Genomic DNA, 19,959 nt, shown 5'->3' with positions numbered 1-19,959 from the left:
GATGGAAGATAAACCCATACATCTACTTGGATGTCTCTCTCTCTGTCTTTAACTTCCAAGACACATTTGCCATTTACTCATCTGTTAATCCAGGTTGCCAGCACTCTTTGCTCAGGAAGTCCTGATCATGCAAAAACATGAATATAATCATGGAACATTGTTTACTGATAACAAAGATTAACTTGTTGTAGAACTTAATGTAATTAGAATCATATTGTATTCTTTTTGGTACATCTTCCTTTACTCAGCGTAATATTTTGGAGATTGATCCACATTGTATTAGTAATTCATTTTTAGCATCTTCAAAATAATATTTTCCGTGTCATTTTGCTGAATAATAGTCTATTGCATGAATATTCCATAGTTTATCCATTCTCATACTAACAAATAGCGGGCTATTTCCAGTGTTTTGCCTATAGTAATAAATCTGTTAGGAACATTCTTACACAAATCTTTTTATGTTTTTGTATATGTTGGGTCAATACCTAGATATAGAATTATTGGATCATAAGGTAGATATATTTTGGTCCTGCAAGAACCTGTCAGCCTTTTTCCCAAAGTAGTTGTATTATTGTTTTAGTTTGCTGCAGTTGCCATGACGAAATACCACAGATTGAGTGGCTTAAACAACAGAAATTTATTTTCTCACAGTTCTGATGTCTAGAAGTGCAAGATCTCAAGGTGTTGGCAGGTTTGGTTTCTCTTGAGGCCTCTGTGCTTTGCTTACAGCTGACCATCTTCTCACTGTGTCTGCATATTCCTAGGGCTTTCCTGAGTATCCAGATTTCCTTCTTTTATTAGGACACTAGTCACATTGTATTAGGGCCCACCCTAATGGCCTCATTTTAATGTAAACACCTCTTTAAAGGCCCTGTCTCCAAATATAGTCATATTTGGAGGTTAAGACTTCAACATAAGAATTTAGGGTTGGGGGGCACAGTTCGGCCCGTATCAACCAAGCTATAAACCTTACAGTGACATATGGAGATTTTGTTTGCTCCACATCCTCACCAACATTTGATAATGTTAATGTTATTCATTTTGGCCATTCTGTTGGGTTTTCTGATATTTTAAAATGATTTCTTTTAGTGGTATTCTAATAAAGAATTATTCAGTACTTTTGTTGTTGTTGTTTTTAATGAGGCAGGGTCTCTGTTGCCCAGGTTGGGGTGCAGTAATGCCATCTCACTGCTGCCTCAACCTCACAGGACCAAGTGATCCTCCTATCTCAGTCTCCCAAGTAGCTAGGACTACAGGCACACACTGCCACGCCTGGCTGATTTTTTGTCTTTTTAGTAGAGATGGGGTTTCGCCATGTTGCTCAGGCTGGTCTTGAACTCCAGAGCTCAAGTGATTCGCCTGCCTCAGCCTCCCGAAGTGCTGGGATTACAGAATGATTATTTAATTCTGAGATGGTTTGAGGTTAGAAAACTTAGTCCTTTTATCCTCAAAAACCATAACTAGATAATTGAAGGGTTAGAAAAAAATCAAAAATCAAGACTGGAGCCTCCTTGAACCCTTCTGTTGTCACACACCCATTCCCCTTGTCCCCCCACCCCTGCTTGGCAGTCACAGATTGCACCCATTTATGTTTGAATGATGACTCCTGTACCCCCATGGAGCTGTCATCTTTGCCTCCAGTGCCACAGGTCTTTGCGTAAGCATGTGTTTTCATTTCTGTAGGGTTCCATAATAAGCGTGTGCCCTTCCCCATCTTACCTCCAGTGGTTACTTTCCAAAGGCAAACAGATCTCTTTTGGCTTTGTCTTCTACTGGTTATCTTCATATTTTAAAAAATAACTTGTTTATATGATTTTTTCCCCCGGTGACTCAGTGTATCCTATAATTTAGATACAGGAATATTTTGGAAATAATGAAGAATAAATAGTCCCTTTATGAAACTTTATATAAAAACCTTTTATATTCCAATTATTTGTTTTTTCTTTTTTAAAATGTTAAGTTGGTGTTTTGTGGAGATCTAGTTTTCTACCCTCCCTTTACCTAGAATATAAGTTTTTTTCCTGTTTTATGTATTAGAGTTCTTCATAGTATTAAAGGAACTTTTAATTAATTGCCCTCCTTCTTAGGTTGTCCACAAATATTGCAAAACCTCTGCTTTAACCCATTTGTTTTTATGCCCTAGAGGAAAATTAAACATCAATTTCAATTCAACACACATTTACTTTCCTGTCTCTAATACAAACTTTTTATTTTAGAGATTAAGGTATGGAGAGAATGAATACATGAGGAATCATGATTAGTTCTACTTAGGATCATTGTAATTTTGTTTCATAATTTATGATCAAATGAAAACTACTCTAAAATGAATTTTGCTTAACAAAAAATGATTCTGTTTTCTTCCCCATCACTGGATCTACATTAATTAGTTTTTAAATAAGTAGGACCCTTATTTCTCATGTCTTGAAACCCTTAGACCTAAGTTCAACATGTTTCATGAGTATATTTTATTTCAGAAAATTTGAAAAATGCCTTATTATAGATCCTCCAGATTTCTCAGTACAAAGTTTGGAAACTGCTGCATTCAGAAAGCTTGTTTCTTACATAGTAGAGCTGAACATCTAGTCATAAGAAATGAGTTGTGTTGTGGGCAATTGAACACTGAAGTTTCATAGTGGCTCAACACAAAGTTACTGTGCACAGGTGTTTCTATAATTGTGATGTATTGGGGGAGATTCAGTGTTCAATGGTCCTCAAACCCACACTTCCACCTGTGTAGTATAGTGGTCACTGGGCTGTGATATAAAACATGTAAAGTGTACAGCATAGCAGTTTCTTCACAGAAAGAAAAAAAATCTTAAACCAGTATGCATATCCTTTGTTGTTTTACATAGACACAAATTTTGGGGAAGGAGACTTTTTCTTCTTTGTGAAAAATACTAAATTAAAAGTTTTATTAAACATGAATTTTTTTCCAGTGAATTATCTCTAAGAATGTATTCTATTCCTACTTAGTAACTAATTTGACTGAGTGATTATTATATTACTAACCACCTACCCACCCTGGTCTTGTCAGGTACATCTAACCTAATGTCAGAGAGATGTAACACAATATACTGCTGTGGTATGTGTTATGGACAGAATGTTTGCATCCCCTCTGAGTGCATAATTGAAGACTTAGCCCCAGGGTGATGATATTTAGAGATTGATAAAAGTTAGTATTGTTAAAGGAAATGCCTCAGGTTACTTTAGCTTTTGGGAGTTAATGAGGTTTAGAGGAGGTCATGAAAGTGGGGACATCATAATGGGATTAGTGCCCTTCTTTTTTTTTTTTTTTTTTTTTGAGACGGAGTCTCGCTCTGTCGCCCAGGCTGGAGTGCAGTGGCGCAATCTCAGCTCACTGCAAGCTCCGCCTCCCGGGTTCACGCCATTCTCCTGCCTCAGCCTCTCCCAGTAGCTGGGACTACAGGCGCCCGCCACCACGCCCGGCTAATTTTTTTGTATTTTTATTAGAGACGGGGTTTCACCGTGGTCTCGATCTCCTGACCTCGTGATCCGCCTGCCTTGGCCTCCCAAAGTGCTGGGATTACAAGCGTGAGCCACCGCGCCCGGCCGGATTAGTGCCCTTCTAAGAAGCTTGCTTCCTCTCTTCCACCGTATCAGGTAGCTGTCCACGTGCCAGAGGAGGGCCTTCACCATGAATTGAATCACCTGCCCCTTGATCTTGGACTTTTCAGCCTCAAGAACTGTGAGAAATAAATGTCTCTTTTTCAGGCACCTACCCTGTGGTATTTTGTTATAACAGCCTGAGTTGACTAGTGCAGTGTCTTAGATTACATGGGAATGTCATGATGTGTTAAAGTCACTTTTAAACATTTTGGAAGAGTCTAAGGCCACAGCAGGTTGCAGAGATTGTTTCATCCTGGTGTAAATCTTGAGATGGCACTAGCACCCTTCAGGCTGCCTTGGAATTCAGAAGGCAAGTGGGTATATTCAGTGTCTTTTATGTGACTAATTTAAATGCCAAGGTAATAAAGGTGAGAGGTGACGGGTTAAAGAATAATAATTCCCGAGTTCAAATCCTGGCTCTACCATTTTTAATCTCTGTGACTATTGATAATTTATATAAATTGTGTGCACCTCAGTTCTTTCATCTGTGAAAAAGATAGTAAATACCTGCTTTGTTTACCAGATGGGGTGGTTCTCAGGTTTCAAAGAGGTATTTGTGCAAGTGTTTTATTAATACTAGAAGTTTCTTAAGTCGAAGTTGTTTTTTATTTCTACTAAGTCCATTGTTACTGGTCACATGATACAAAAGTAGATATTTTTCAGGAATGTTTGATTCCTTTGTCAATTTTTATACATAAAAATATTTTGCTGTGTGCAGTTTTAACTGTCATTAATTTCATTTTTTATTTTTCTATTATTCCTTACAAACTGACAAAAGATCATAGTTTGTGTTTATTTCTTAGGAAATCCATTCAGATAAAATAAGTCTCCCTGTGTCTTAAGATCTCTTTAAAAAGTAAATATTATCCTCAGCACCCAAAATTGTGGGTTCAGTTACTGACTTATTACTATTTTTGTGAACATTTATGTTTAGAGCTTCAGATACAAAATATATAGAAAGTATCACTACTTAAGTATAATTTCACACTTTTCTTTATTCCACGAGCCTGTGGAATAGTACCTTAAGAGTATATAAACCATGCCTTTTCCAAAATATACTTCATGGAGTAATGTTATTTTTTGCCTTTATAAAGCTTATATTTAATGTAACAACATTTGTTTCTTCTGAAAGTGAATGTTTTAGAGCAAAGTGAAAAGCTATATTTTATTCTGATTTTTTTTTTTTCACTAGCATTAGGGTGGTTGCTACACATGAGTAGAGAGAGACCTATTTTTATATAAGATAGGTTCAGATATATTAAACTCACTGCTTTCTTAAAAATAAAAATAAACTTTATTTTTTGGAGCAGTTATAAGTTTACAGTAAAACTTAGTTGAAAGTGCAGGGATTTCCTATATGCCCTCTACCTCCACACACGCAAAACATCCCCCACCATCAACATTTTACATTACGATTGATGAATTTACATTAATATTATTGTCACCTAAAGTCCACAGTGTACATTAGGGTTCATCCTTGGTGGTGTACATTCTTTGGATTTTGTCTGATACATAATAACATGAATACACCATTGTGTTTTATCATACACAGTAGTTTTGCTGCCCTAAAAATTCTCTATGCTCTACTTGTTCATCCCTCACTCCCCACCAGCACCTGGCAGTCACTAGTCTTTTTAATGTCTATGTAGTTTGCCTTTTCCAAAATATCATATAGCTGGAATCATACAATATGTAACCTATTCAGATTGGATTTTCTCACTTATATTGTAATATGCATTTAAGTTGTCTCCATGTCTTTTCATAGCTTGTTAGCTAATTTATTTTTAGCACTGAATACTATTCCTTTGTCTGGATATACCACAGTTTATCCAGTCACCTACTGAAAGACATTTTGAGCACTTTCTAGTTTTGGCAATGAGGAATAAAGCTGCTGTATCCATGTGCAGGCTTTTGTGTGCACATCTTCTCAGCTTTTTTGGGTAAATATCCAGGAGTGTGATTGCTGGATTGTTTGGTAAGAGTATGTTTACTTTGGTAAGAAACTGCAAAGTTGCCTTTCAGAGTGGCTGTACCATTTTGCATTCCCATCAGCAATGAATGAGAGTTCCTGTCACTTTATATCCTTGTCTGTATACGGAGTTATCAAGTTTTTGGACTTTGTCCATTCTAATAAATGTGTTATAGTATATCATTGGTTTTAGTTAGCAATTCCCTAATGACATGGTTTTGAACATGTTTTTATATGTTTATTTGCCATCTGTGTATCTTTTTTGGTGAGGTATCTCTTCAGGTCTTCAGCCCATTTTTTAAAAATTGGGCTGTTTGTTTTCTTATTGTTGAATTTTAGGAACTCTTTGTATATTTTGGATAACAGTCCTTTATCAGATATGTCTTTGGCAAATATTTTCTCCCAGTCTGTGGCTTGTCTTCTAATTCTTTTGACTTTGTCTTTTGCATAGCAAAAGTTTTAAATTTTAATGAAGTCCAGCCTATCAATTATTTCTTCCACAGATCCATGTCTTTTGTATTGTATCTAAAAGTTGCCATACCCAAGGTCATCTAGATTCCTATGTTAACCTCTAAAAGTTTTATAGTTTTGCGTTTTACATTTAGGTCTGTGACCCATTTTGAGTTAATTTTTGTGAAGGTTGTAAGGTCTGTGTCTAGATTTATTTATTTAATTTATTTTTATTTTTATTTTTTGAGACGGAGTCTTGCTTTGTTGCCCAGGCTGGAGTGCAGTGGTGTGATCTCAGCTCAGTGCAGCCTCCACCTCCCGGTTCAAGCGATTCTCCTGCCTCAGCCTCCTGAGTAGCTGGGATAACAGGTGTGCATCACCACGCCCAGCTAATTCTTTTGTATTTTTATTAGAGACAGGGTTTTACCATGTTGGTCAGGCTGATCTCCAACTCCTGACCTCGTGATCTGCCCTCCTCAGCCTCCCAAAGTTCTGGGATTACAGGGGTGAGCTGCTGCGCCTGGCCTGTGACTCTTCATTTGTTCCAGCATCATTTGTTGAAAGACTATCTTTTCTCCATCATATTGTCTTGGCTCTTTTGTGAAAGCAGTTGGCTGTATTTATGAGAGTCTGTTTCTAGGCTTTCTCTTCTGTTCCATTGATGTTTTTCTCTGTTATTTCACAAATGCCACACTGTCTTGATATGTGTAGCTTTACAGTAAGTCTTAATTATGGGAAACTTTAAACATACAAAGAAGTATGGCTGACAGTTCAACGAATCCCTATGTATACATCACGTAGCTGCACTGTTCATCAGCTCATGGCTGCTCTCGTTTTGCTACCCTACCCCATTCCAAGATTTCATGTAAAATTTCAGATATTATATAATTTCATTTCTATTGAGAGTGTATTTATAAAACATTATCTTTGCTTTAAAGAAACTGCAAAGCCTTCTCCAGTGTAAATTGGTCCCCATTTTTTTTTAATTTTTTTTTTTGTTTGGTCCAGCTTAAATGTATATTCTTAAAGAAACATTAAAAAGGGTATTCTATGGTAGTATTTCATTTCATACATGTACATATTTTAAACATGGAAAAATAAAACATTCATTTATAAATAGAATATTTTATACTCATTTTATGAAATAGTTTTATCACATATATTTTAGAGATATTTTGAGAACTCCTTTTTGAGTCATTTTCATTTAATAGTTTTCGATTGGAAAGCATCATTCTGTCTGGATTTTTGGAGATACACATTACCTTGGAATATGGATACAATACTGTCATAGAAATATGTTTCAGACTTTGAGTACTCATTCACGTGATATTAGCATAGTCACTTAGAATTATTTTGTAAGGAAGATCTGTCATTTCTCCCTCATTTATTTATTAGTTGTTTTAACTGCCTTAGCTCTAGAACCAGTCATGTTTCCATGTAAAAGAGCAGGTTTTATGGCCTTAGAAGTAATGATTTCTTAGATTTCAGTCAAATGGTTCTTTTTGTAATAGTAATATCAGTATTATATTGGAGCAAAGCTGGCATTACTTAATGACTGTATAGAAAAACTGAAACCACAATATAAAACATTTTCATTAGTACCAATTAGAAATCCCATGTATGATAATGCCTCATTTCTGTAGGCTCAATAGAAACAACATGTATAATAATTGATTTTTTAAAACCTTTTCATGCATTTGTAAAACACATTTTTCTTGTCCCTTGGCAATGGAAAATATAATTTTTACTGTTTTCTTTTAAAATTGTGTCTTTTATTATCTGTATAACAAGAAATCAGAATATCAAGATGGTTGAAATGATATGCATAATATACTAAAAATAAGGGCTTCATACATAAAATAATATTTAAAGGCTTCATAACAGCCATGTTAGCTACATAGGGGGTTTTTCTACTTTGTTTCAAATTCATAGATGTATTAATTGAGACTGCCTAATATCAATCTCTAGTTAAGAAATATATTTGGGCCGGGTGCGGTGGCTCACGCCTGTAATCCAGGCACTTTGGGAGGCTGAGGCTGGCGAATTATGAGGTTGGGAGATTGAGACCATCCTGGCTAACACAGTGAAACCCCGTCTCTACTAAAAATACAAAAAATTAGCCGGGCATGGTGGCGGGCGCCTGTAGTCCCAGCTACTCAGGAGGCTGAGGCAGGAGAATGGCGTGAACCTGGGAGCTTGCAGTGAGCCAAGATTGTGCCACTGCACTTCAGCCTGGGCGACAGAGTGAGATTCTGTGTCAAAAAAAAAAAAATTACATATATTTGAGGATATAGAATAAGCTCAGAAGATTAAGCAGTTCTACTAAAAACAGAATATTTCTAAAAACTGCTTTCAAATACAAATGGAGGGAATATTACAATTAGATATTAGAATTCTCTTTTATGTATATGAAGTATGGTTAGTATACCAAGTGGAATAAGTGGAAACTTACTATAAAGTGGATTTCAAAGTCTTTCAAATTCATTTATTTTTACTCTTAAGCAGACTAAACATTTTCCTTAATATATCTTGTTTGTCTTATTTAACTATTCTGTTTCTGGACAAGGAGAAAGTAAAATTCATTTCATCATATAGTTAACATGTTAAATAAGAATGATTACTTTGAAAATCTTTCAGAGTCCTCTCAGATATAAACTTTAATTCCTCTACTTACTTAAGTATCTGGGCTATTATCTCTAACAGAGCACAAATCTTCCTCTATCTGGTATGTCAAAAGTATCACAAAGGTAAAATCAATTAAGTTGAAATTTTTAAAATATTACTGAATTTAAAGAACTCTATAAGTGGTCACTGAAAGTCTAGCGCTTTATATAAACACAATATAAAAATATATCTGAGTTTTCTGAAAAATTGTATTGTGTTGCATTATCTGCCGTAAAGCTCGATCTTATCACTTAATTCCTTGAACATATTAATCATAGTTATTTTATAGTCTGTCTTAGTTTGGGCTACTATAACAAAAATATCCTAGATTGGATGAGTTAAACAACAAACATTTATTTCTCACAATTCTGGAGACTGGGAGAACGGGATCAAGGCTCTGACAGATTTGGTGTCTGGTAAGGATCTACTTCTTGGTTCATAGATAGATGATTGTCTTCTTCACATGATAGAAAAAAGGCCAGAAAGCTCTCTGAGGTTCATTTTGTAATGGCACTAATTCCATTTATGAGAGTTCCGTCTTCATGACCTAATCACCTTTCAAAGGCCCCATCTCCTATCCTAGTACCATCACACTGGGGATTAGGATTTCTTTCTTTCTTTCTTTCTTTTTTTTTTTTTTTGGAGATAGAGTCTCGTTCTGCTGCCCAGGCTGGAGTGCAGTGGTGCAATCTTGGCTCGCTGTAACCTCTGCCTCCCAGGTTCAAGTGATTCTTCTGCCTCAGCCTCTGGAGTAGCTGGGATTACAGGTGTGCGCCACCATGCGTGGCTAATTTTTGTATTTTTAGTAGAGACGGGGTTACACCATGTTGGACAGGCTTGTCTCGAACTCCTGACCTCGGGTGATCCACCCGCCTTGGCCTCCCAAAGTGCTGGGATTACAGGTGTGAGTCACTGCACCTGGCCTAGGATTTCATTATATGAATTTGTGGGAGGACAGAATCATTCAGTTCATAATATAGTTCACTTAAAATTACGTCTGCCAAACTCATTTTCTAGATTCCCTATTTTTGCTTTTTTTTCTCTTGGTTTATATTTACATTTTTGTCTTTTTTTCTTGTATGCATATTTTAAAGACATTTTATTGGAGTAGAACTATATACTGCAGACCGGGCGCGGTGGCTCACGCCTGTAATCCCAGCACTTTGGGAAGCCGAGGCGGGTGGATCACCTGAGGTTGGGAGTTCGAGACCAGCCTGACCAACATGGAGAAACCCCGTCTCTACTAAAAATACAAAATTAGCCAGGTGTGGTGGTGCATGCCTGTAACCCTAGCTACTCAGGAGGCCGAGGCAGGAGAATTGCTTGAACCCGGGAGGCGGAGGTTGCAGTGAGCTGAGATTGCGCCATTGCACTCCAGCCTGGGCAATAAGAGTGAAACATATACTGCAAATGACTTTATACATTTTCACAAACTGAATACACCTATGTACCAAATACCTAGATTAAGAAATAGTAATTATCAGTATACTTCATAAGCCCCCCTCTTGATACCCTTCACTTAATAATCTGCTTTTCCTCCCAGAAGGAAACAGTATCCTTACCTTTAGTGATACCAGCATTTCCTTTCTGATAAGTTGTCAGACTAGTTTGAAGCTTTGGGTGATGGATTTTGTCCTACTTGTGGTTCTAGGGAATGGATTCAACAATCTTGAGTTCACTTATCACCTCAATTATGGATTGAGATGATTTAAGCTGGGCTTTAATCTGACCATCATTACTCCCCAAGACATAGATTTTATATTTTAAACCAAAGACTAGGAGAGTTAGCAGGATTGTAATTTTTGGCGGATCCTGGCCTCCGCCTTTTGTTACTGCATTTTTGTTAATCTGCTGAAAGCTCTACTCAGCTTTTAGCCCTCTCAGCTTCCTCTTGTCTAATTAACACATCCTTTTTTTTTTTTTTTTTTTTTTTTTTTTTTGAGAAAAGCAATTCCAAAAGCCAATCAGAATTCTAGGTTCTTATATTACGTGTTTTTAAAAAGTGTCTCTAAAAGCTTAGTTAAAATGACATCTTCTATCACTGTGATTTGTGACTCCTTTTAAGCATCCGTAACTAGCATTGATTGAAGTTGTTTCAGTGTAATGAGTTCCCCAAACAATACATTATGGTTCAAAATGAAGCAGTTGTGTAAGAGCCTCATAATACATTTGTAAATCCTCAAGTATGAGGCAACTTCTTTCTGAGGGATAATTTTAGGGGGGAAACTTTTTTTCATATTTGGCATCTAGGGATATTGAATTTGAGGCATAGTAATAGTTTCAATTACATGGCTTCTAGAAAGAAAGTTTCTTAATAATAGAAGCAGTGGCAATAGCTGCTATTTGTGTACTTTAATTTGTATCAGGCACTAAGTGCTTGTATAATGTTCAATAAACTGATTCAATCTTTATAAACACTTTAATGATATAGATACTGCTTTTATAGATGAGTAAACCAAGACAAGGAAAAAAATCAAGACAAGGAAAGGTTGAGTGATTTGTCATGGTCATAGAGCTAGCACTTATATTGAACTCATGTGTCCAGATACACCCATATACTGTGTATGTATCTAGCATCCATTCTGTTTGGATTAGTGTCTGTTCTGATTCATTAAAAACCTGAGAAACATAGTCCACAGTAATACAGATTCAAATATGTTGTTGGAGATTCATTCTTGTCCTCCAAGAAAGCCTCATCTCCTTCATTTCATTAACCTCATAAAAATGTCCACCCTTCACTTGTCAATTTTTTCTCTGCTTGGTTCCAGCTTAGAGAATTATGCAGTTGGTACATGCCTGTAGCAAGTAACTGGGAGAGCCGGATCTAAGAAGCTGTGTCATGATGTTCTCATGGCAGTAGAACCTAACTGAAATTTCATAAAAATTATAAGAGAATTTCTTCTGAGGCGAATGTTTTTAAATGATAATTAACGTGAACTATTTTAGCTGTAAGCAACATGTTTTCATGCTTGTTAGCTCATAATCCCATTATAAAAACTTTGTTATTTCAAATAATCCCTTTTATTTTAGGAAATTACAATTTCTGTAATATTATATGTTAATTTGTAGAAGTTTTATTAGTAGTAACATAAGATCATTGAATCGTGTGGAAAAGATACTAATGAAAGAAAATTACTCTTTTGAAATCTTTTTATTATTAGTATTTTATTAATGTTTGCATAATTTTTATATTTTATTTTATTTTATATTTTATTTTATTTTATTTTATTTTATTTTATTTTATTTTATTTTATTTGAGACGGAGTCTTGCTCTATCACCCAGTCTGGAGTGCAGTGGCGCAATCTTGGCTCACTGCAACCTCCGTGTCCCGGGTTCAAGCGATTCTTCTGCCTCAGCCTCCCAAGTAGCTTGGACTATAGGCATGTGCCACTACGCCTGGCTAATTTTTGTATTTTTAAGAGAGATGGGGTTTCACCATGTTGGGCAGGTTGGTCTCGAACTCCTGACCTCAGGTGATCCGCCTGCCTCGGCCTCCCAAAGTGCTGGGATTATAGGTGTGAGCCACCGTTCCTGGCCACATAATTTTTTAAAACTGTAAAAAAATTCATCAATAGGAAGCAGTTGCATCAATTGTGAACCATGTATGTTATGAAATATTACTAAATTTTAATAAGATAATGATTCATCGACCTTTATTTATAGTCATTAAAAATGCCATCCTTTGAATTAAATACATATTGAAGAAATACAGTAGTGCAAGTAATCCTCTGTAAAGTGTTCATATTTTTGTAAATACATATTAAAATCAAACCATATAAAAATATATTTCTTATGGAAGTGAACTCAGAAACCTATATGATGGTATGTTCATAGAGGACATTATAGAAACATTCACATGAGTTTAAAAAAAATTTTTTTTAATAATTTTATTATTTTTTTTAAGTTCCAGGGTACATGTGCAGGATGTGCAGGTTTGTTACATAGGTAAACATGTGCCATGGTGGTTTGCTGCACCTATCAGTCCATCACTCAGGTATTAAGCCCAGCATCCATTAGCTCTTTTCCCTAATGCTCTCCCTGCTAACCCTCCCCTGACAGGCCCCAGTAAGTGTTGTTCCCCTTGCTGTGTCCATGTGTTCACATTGTTCAGTTCTCACTTATAAGTGAGAACATGTGGTGTTTGATTTTTTGTTCCTGCATTAGTGTGCTGAGAATGATGGCTTCCATCTTCATCCATGTCCCTGCAAAGGACATTATCTCGTTCCTTTTTATGGCTGCATAGTATTCCATGGTGTATGTGCACCACATTTTCTTTATGTAGTCTATCATTGATGGGCATTTGGGTAGATTCTGTGTCTTTGCTATCGTGAATAGTGCTGCAGTGAACATATGCGTGCATGTATCTTTATAATGGAATGATTTATACTCTTTTGGGTATATACCCAGTAATGGGATTGCTGGGTCACATGGTATTTCTGGTTCTAAATCTTTGAAGAATCAGCACATTGTCTTCAACAATGATTGTACTAATTTATGTACCCACCAACAGTGTAAAAGCATTCCTATTTCTCGGCAGCCTTGCCAGCATCTGTTTTTTGAGTGTTTAATAATCACCATTCTGAGTAGTATGAAATGGTATCTCATTGTGGTTTTGATTTGCATTTCTCTAATGATCAGCAATGTTGAGCTATTTTTCATATGTTTCTTGGCTGCATGTGTATTTTTTTTTTGAGAAGTATTTGTTCATATCATTTGCCCACTTTTTATTGGGGTTGTTAGTTTCTTGTAAATTTGCTTAAGTTTCTTGTAGGTTCTGGATATTAGCCCTTTGTCAGATGGACAGATTGCAAAAATTTTCTCCCATTCTGTAGGTTGTCTGTTTGCTCTGATGATAGTTTTGTTTGCTGTGCAGAAGCTCTTTAGTTTAATTAGATCCCATTTGTCAATTTTTGCTTTTGTTGCAGTTGCTCTTGGTGATTTCATCATAAAGTCTGTGCCCATGCCGATGTCCTGAACGGTATTGCCTAGATTTTCTTCTAGGCTTTTTATAGTTTTGGGTTTTACATTTAAGTCTTTAATGCATCTTGAGTTAATTTTTGTATAAGGTGTAAGGAAGGGACACAGTTTCAGTTTTTCATTGATGGCTATTCAGTTCTCCCAGCACCACTTGTTGAATAGGGAATCCTTTCCCTATTGCTTGTTTTTGTCAGATTTGTTGAAGATCAGATGGTTGTAGATGTGTAGTTTTATTTCTGAGTTATTTATTCTGTTCCATTGGTCTGTGTGACTGTTTTTGTACCAGTACCATGCTGTTTTGGTTACTGTGGCCTTGTAGTATAGTCTGAAATCAGGTAGTGTGATGCCTCCAGCTTTGTTCTTTTTGCTTAGGATTGTCTTGGCTATGTGAGCTGCTTTTGGTTCCATATGAATTTTAAAATAGTTTTTTCTAGTTCTGTGAAGAATGTCAATGGTAGTTTAATGGGAATAGTGTTGAATCTATAAATTGCTTTGGGCAGGATGGCCATTTTCATGATATTGATACTTCCGATCCATGAGCATTTTTCCATCTGCTTGTGTCCTCTTTGATTTCCTTGAGCAGTGGTTTGTAGTTTTACTATTATAATATACTGCCATAATCTTAAACATTTGTACAGCAAAATAAGCAATACATATGTATCTTTCATTAAAATAATGTAATTGAACTCTTATAAAGTATGTTAATTAACAATGAGGAAGAAATGGAATGAGTAGATGGTTATAAAAAGCAGCTTTTTATGTACATTTTGATGATTTTGTTAGTAATAGTGCTGTGTCTGTTAATACAGCACTTTCATTATGTATCACTTTCAGGTAGAGTTTGAACATTTGTTTAATTAACCATGACTTAAGATTGTAGGTGAGTGCTTATGCTTAGAGCATTTAATTATTTGTGTTTTATTGGTTTACTAATGTACTTAACAGAACTGCTTTAGCCTGGAGCTCCATAAAGGAACAGTCACTCAAGTCCAGCTTTGATATGAAAGTAAATCTCACTTACAGTCTTTTTATTAAGCACTAAAAGACAACTAGTGTGTTTGTTTTGAATTCTGTATTCAAAGGAAGGTGATAATGTTATGATTTCTAGTTTAATTTTGAAGATGAATATTAGTACAAATACTTTTGTTTTCAAAGAGTATAAATTTTGTGAGTTTTCTCTGAATAATTTTATAAGATTTTTTGCCTGTGGATTTAAAAAGCAGTGAGCTAATATTAGTCCTATTCTGAGAGACCTAAAAGTTGTACTTTTGATGAAAGGTGTTTTCCAGTGATATTTATGTCAAGATTTAAGGAAAGATTGTGTAAAATCTGTAGGCATCTAGCAAGGGAAAAATACTTAAGTGATATTAACCTAAAACATTTTAGATAATTTTCTTTATTGTTATGTATAACAATGTATAAATACAATAAATTGCTTTTAAGTGACTTACTGATTTTTATCTCCTTAGTTTTATTCAATTAAATGTTTTTTAAAAGATAATTTAGATTCACATGAAATTGTAAGAAATAATTGAGAGAGATCTGGTATAACCTTTACTATTTCTATCACAGGGAGTCTTCTTGTTGCCGTTTTATAGCCAAACCGACTTTCTTCCAGATGCTTAACCCTACTCCCAACCCTTAACCCCTGGCAACCACTAATCTTTGTGTTTCCATAATTTTGTTATTTCAAGAATGTTATATAAATGGAATTATATGGTAGATTATCCATTTTGTCATTCTATAATGTCCTTCTCTGTTGTAATTTTCTTTGCTCTGAAGTGTACTTTATCTCATTTAATATAGTCATTGTGCATTCCCTTGATTAATATTAGTACATTATGTATTTTTCTATCCTTTTACTTTTAACCTGCCTTTATCTTTATGTTTATAGTGAATTTCTTATAGGCAGCATATAGTTGAGTCATGGGTTTTAATATACTTTGCCAGCCTTTGTCTTTTAATCGGCATACTGATTTACATTTAATCTAATTTTTTAAGGCTTAAGCTTCCCATTTAATTTTTTGTTTTTTGTTTGTTCTCTCTAGTCTTCATTTCTCTTACTGTGGGTTATTTCAACATTTTTTAGAATTCCATCTTTGCTTATCTACAGTTAATTTGAATATATCTCTTTTTTTATTAATTAAAACCTATTTTTTTGAAGTTTTTTAGAGACAGGGTCTCACTCTGTCACCCAGGCTGGAGCACAGTGGCTTAATCATAGCTCACTGAAGCCTCAAACCCTTGGGCTCTAGTGATCCTCCCACCTCAGCCTCCTGAGCAGCTAAGACTATGGGTACATACCCCCATGAATGGCTGAGTTTTTTTTTATTTTTTTACTTGTAGTAGAGGAAAGGTTTTGCTTTGTTGCCCAGGCTGGTCTAGAACTCCTGGCCTTAAGTAATATTTCTACCTTGGCCTTAAGTAATCTTTCTACCAAAGCATGAATATATCTCTTTGTATAGCTTTTTTAGTGGTTGCTGTAGGTATTACATTATACATGCGTAACTCATCATCTTACCATCAGTCTACTGGTGTCCTCAAGTTACACTTCAAGGGGCAAACTTTTTAACCACTTACCTCCCTTTCATCTCTTTTCTCTCTCTACTTTATAAATAGTTTTCTTAGGTATGTCCTTTATATGCATTTAGAACCATATCAGTGTTATAACTTTTCTTCAGCCATCTAATGTAGTTTAAAAGACTCAGAGGAAAAGGAAAAACTATTATATTTACTCATATTTTTCCTTGCCATATTCTTTCTTCCTTCCTGATGTTTGAAGATTCCATCTTTTATCATTTCCTTTCTGTCTGAAGAGCTTCCTTTAGCCATTCTTTCAGGATAGGTCTGCTGATGGCAAATACTCTGGTTCTCCTTTATCTGAAAATGTCTTGATTTTCTCCTCCTTCATTCCTGAAATATATTTTTGCTAGATATAAGATTCTCTGTTGATAGTTCCTCTCCATCAGTTGGTCCACAATGTTCTGTCCTCCATGGTTTTTGATGAGAAATCTGCTGTCATTAGACTTGTTTTTTTGTTACTGGTAAAGTGTCATTTCTCCTTTGCCACTTTCAAGATTTATTTTTTTCTTTGTCTTTAGTTTTCAGAGGTTTTACTATAATGTGTGTTGTTTTGGATTTCTTTGGGTTTAATCCTGTTTAGGGTTTACTCAGCTTCCTCAATTTGTAGTTTTATTCACCAGATTTAAAAAGTTTGCAGTCATTATTTCTTTGAGTTCTCTTTCAGCTCTTGCCTCTGTCTCCTCCCCTTCCAGGACTGATTAATAGATGAAAGGAATGTTAGGTCTTTTATTGTAGTTTCACTGGTCTCTGAGACGCTGTTTTTTAGTTTTGATTTTTTTTGTCCCTAGTCTATTCAGATTGGGTAAATCTTGTTCTGTGTTCCAGTTTACTGATTATTTCTTTTGTCCCCCTCCTCTGCTTTTGATTCCATTCATTAGGTTTTTAGTTTTGGTTCTTGTATTTGCCAGTCATAACAATTTTTATTTGGTCTTTATACCTTCTATTTCTTTCTTTAGACTTTATAATTTTTTTTTTTTGAGTCTTGCTCTGTCGCCCAGGCTGGAGTGCAGTGGCACGATCTCTGCTCACTGCAACCTCCGCCTCCCAGGGTTCAAGTGATTCTCCTGCCTCAGCCTCCTGAGTAGCTGGGATTACAGGCGTCCACCACCATGCCCGGCTAATTTTTGTATTTTTAGTAGAGATGGAGTTTCACCATGTTGGCCAGGCTGGTCTCTAACTCCTGATCTCGTGATCCGCCCACCTCGGCCTCCCAAAGTGCTGGGATTACAGGCATAAGCCACTGTGCGTGGCCTTTTTTTTTTTTTTTTTTTTTTTTTTAGATGGAGTTTTGCTTTTGTTACCCGGGCTGGAGGGCAATGGTGCGATCTTGGCTCACTGCAACCTCCGCCTCACGAGCTCAAGTGATTCTTCTCCTGCCTCAGCCTCTTGAGTGGCTGGGATTACAGGTGTGCCCCACCATGCCAGGCTAATTTTGTATTTTTAGTGAGACAGGGTTTTGCCATGTTGGCCAGGCTGGTCTCAAACTCCTGACCTTAGGTGATCTGCCCGCCTTGGCCTCCCAGAGTGCTGGGATGACAGGCGTGGGCCACTGCGCCCGATCTAGACTTTATAATTCTTTGCTAAAACCTTCTATTTCTGTATTTGTTACCAGGATGTTCTCAATTGCTCATTGAAGCATTTTTTAATGATTTTTTTAAAATAATCAGATCATTCCAATATCTCTATTATCTTAGTATTGGCATCTGCTAGTTATCTATTTTTATTCAGTTTGAGATCTTCCTTTTTTTCTCTCTTAGAATGATGAGTGATTTTTTAACTGAAACTTGGACATCTTGTATACTTTGAGACTGGATCTTATGTAAACGTTCAGGTTAACTGGTTTTGTTTGATACTGCTCTAGCAGGGAAGGGTGGTGGAAAGAGAGAGGGGTGCTGTCTCATTACTGCCAGGTCGTAGCAGAAGTCCAGATTCCCTGCTCATCCTCCACTGACACCTCAGAGGGATTGTACTAATTGTTACCATAGGTGAGTGTGGGATTTCTGGCTCCCCAACCATCTTTCTCTGATAGCTGTCTGGCTAGGAGGGATACAAGGTACTGTTCTACGTGTGTCCTTCCCTGACAACCACCAAGGTGTGGGCGGGGCTGACTTTGGTTACTAGTAGATGTGGTGCTGCAAGTCCCGACTATGCACTAGGCCTCCTCTGACATCATCACAGTGAGGAGGAATAAGGTCACCTTGTCACTAATGGATGGGCTTAGAAGTCCAAGCTCCTCACTTGGTCTTCACTGACAATATCAGAATGCCTTGTTACCTCCTGGTAGAGATGGAAATCTCAATCCCATCTTGGCCTTTTCTGAAACCACCTAGTGAGGTGGTTGGGGCATCTCATTACAGCCTAATAAGGGTAGAAGTCTAGGATCACCATCTCAGCCTCTACTGGTGGGGATGGGGGTAGGGCCATAATTTTTTATCTGGTGTTGGGCTGCACTTGAGTAGTTAGTTCTAAAAGTTTTATGTCTTGCTAGACTGCCCCTTTCCTGGTCCTTTGGCTAGAGAGAGCAGTTCTGGGGGTTTCTTTCATCTGCATTTGTTGCCAGCTTCTGTACCAAGTTGTGGATATATGAAATAAAAAGAAAACCCAGGGAACTCACTGGTCTGTCTTTCTTTGGATCTTGAGGTTCCTATCCAGTCCTCCTCCTTTTTGCCTTTCAAAGTCTTCTTATGTTTGTTTTATATATATTTTACATGTAGTGTTCTGATTTTCTAGATCTACTTAGTGAGAGAGATGGGGAAAAGTACATCTACTCCATCTTCCTGGAAGCAGAAAGTGTGTTTCAGATACTTGGTAGCGGAAGTTACCTCTAAACAGTAGTTGAATTGGATGTACGTGGCTATTATTGTGTTTGTTTGGTTTTTTGTTTGTTTTGAGGACTAAATGCCTGTAGGCATATTTTATTGGCAGAGATAAAGAATTCAAAACAAAAACCTAGAATCAACTCCTGTAGATATTTATAAATCTCAAACTGAGACATTTTCTTGACAACTCAGGGACCTACTTAACAACACTAGTTTTAATGTGTCAAACTTTACTATGATTTCTTTTATATTACTATTCAAACAATGCTCTTTTTTTGACTCTTTGATCTAGTTACAGAGTGGCTGACAATTCGTGGAAGTAGTTTTCAGGTTTTGGGTAGTATTATAGGCCTTGTTAAGATCTAATGGTCATGTGTTCCTTTTGAGGGACTATACGTATTTCTATGGGGATTTAATAGTAAAAAATTTACTTTGTAATATAATAGAAGCACATCATCTATAGCACAGTAACTTGTTATAAAATATGAGAAAAATCAAGGCCTTTATTCGATATAGGTTGTGTAATATTTTTAAATTGCCTCAGCAGAAGTATTCTGTAGTAAAATGTTATTGTAGATGTTTAAAAGAAAGTTTTCTTTGACTGTATAATATGCGGATTGTTCAAGGTCTAAAGTAGTGTTGGGATTGGATTTCCTTCATTGTAGGGTGATGAATTAGAAGACAATGAAAAGAATTTCTACGAATCTGATGATGATCAGAAGGAAAAGACTGACAAAAGGAAGAAGCTATATACTATGGATCCAGACCATAGACTCTTAATTAGAAATACAAAGCCTTTGCTTCAGAGCAGGAATGCTGCGGTATGTTAAAATCCTTATAAGAAATAATTCACTGGTTTTTAAAAAACA

The 19,959-nt window shown here is 36.2% G+C and overlaps 1 protein-coding gene across 6 annotated transcripts in view; it reads left to right on the top strand.

Annotated features, from left to right (window-relative positions):
• Positions 1-19,959, top strand: part of AP3B1 (adaptor related protein complex 3 subunit beta 1) — a 290,306-nt gene that overhangs the window by 95,896 nt on the left and 174,451 nt on the right. For 4 of the 6 annotated variants that reach the window (XM_055299187.2, XM_055299189.2, XM_055299190.2 and 1 more), the window contains exon 8: positions 19,756-19,911. The exons of the other annotated variants lie outside the window; for them this stretch is intronic. In XM_055299187.2, the coding sequence (XP_055155162.1) occupies positions 19,756-19,911 (156 nt within the window). The remainder of the gene's footprint in view (positions 1-19,755; positions 19,912-19,959) is intronic. 6 annotated transcript variants of the gene reach the window in all.

This window comes from Symphalangus syndactylus, chromosome 11 (genome assembly GCF_028878055.3).
Source record: "Symphalangus syndactylus isolate Jambi chromosome 11, NHGRI_mSymSyn1-v2.1_pri, whole genome shotgun sequence".
Classification (NCBI taxonomy): domain Eukaryota; kingdom Metazoa; phylum Chordata; class Mammalia; order Primates; family Hylobatidae; genus Symphalangus; species Symphalangus syndactylus.
This window is presented reverse-complemented; position numbering and strand designations above follow the sequence as displayed.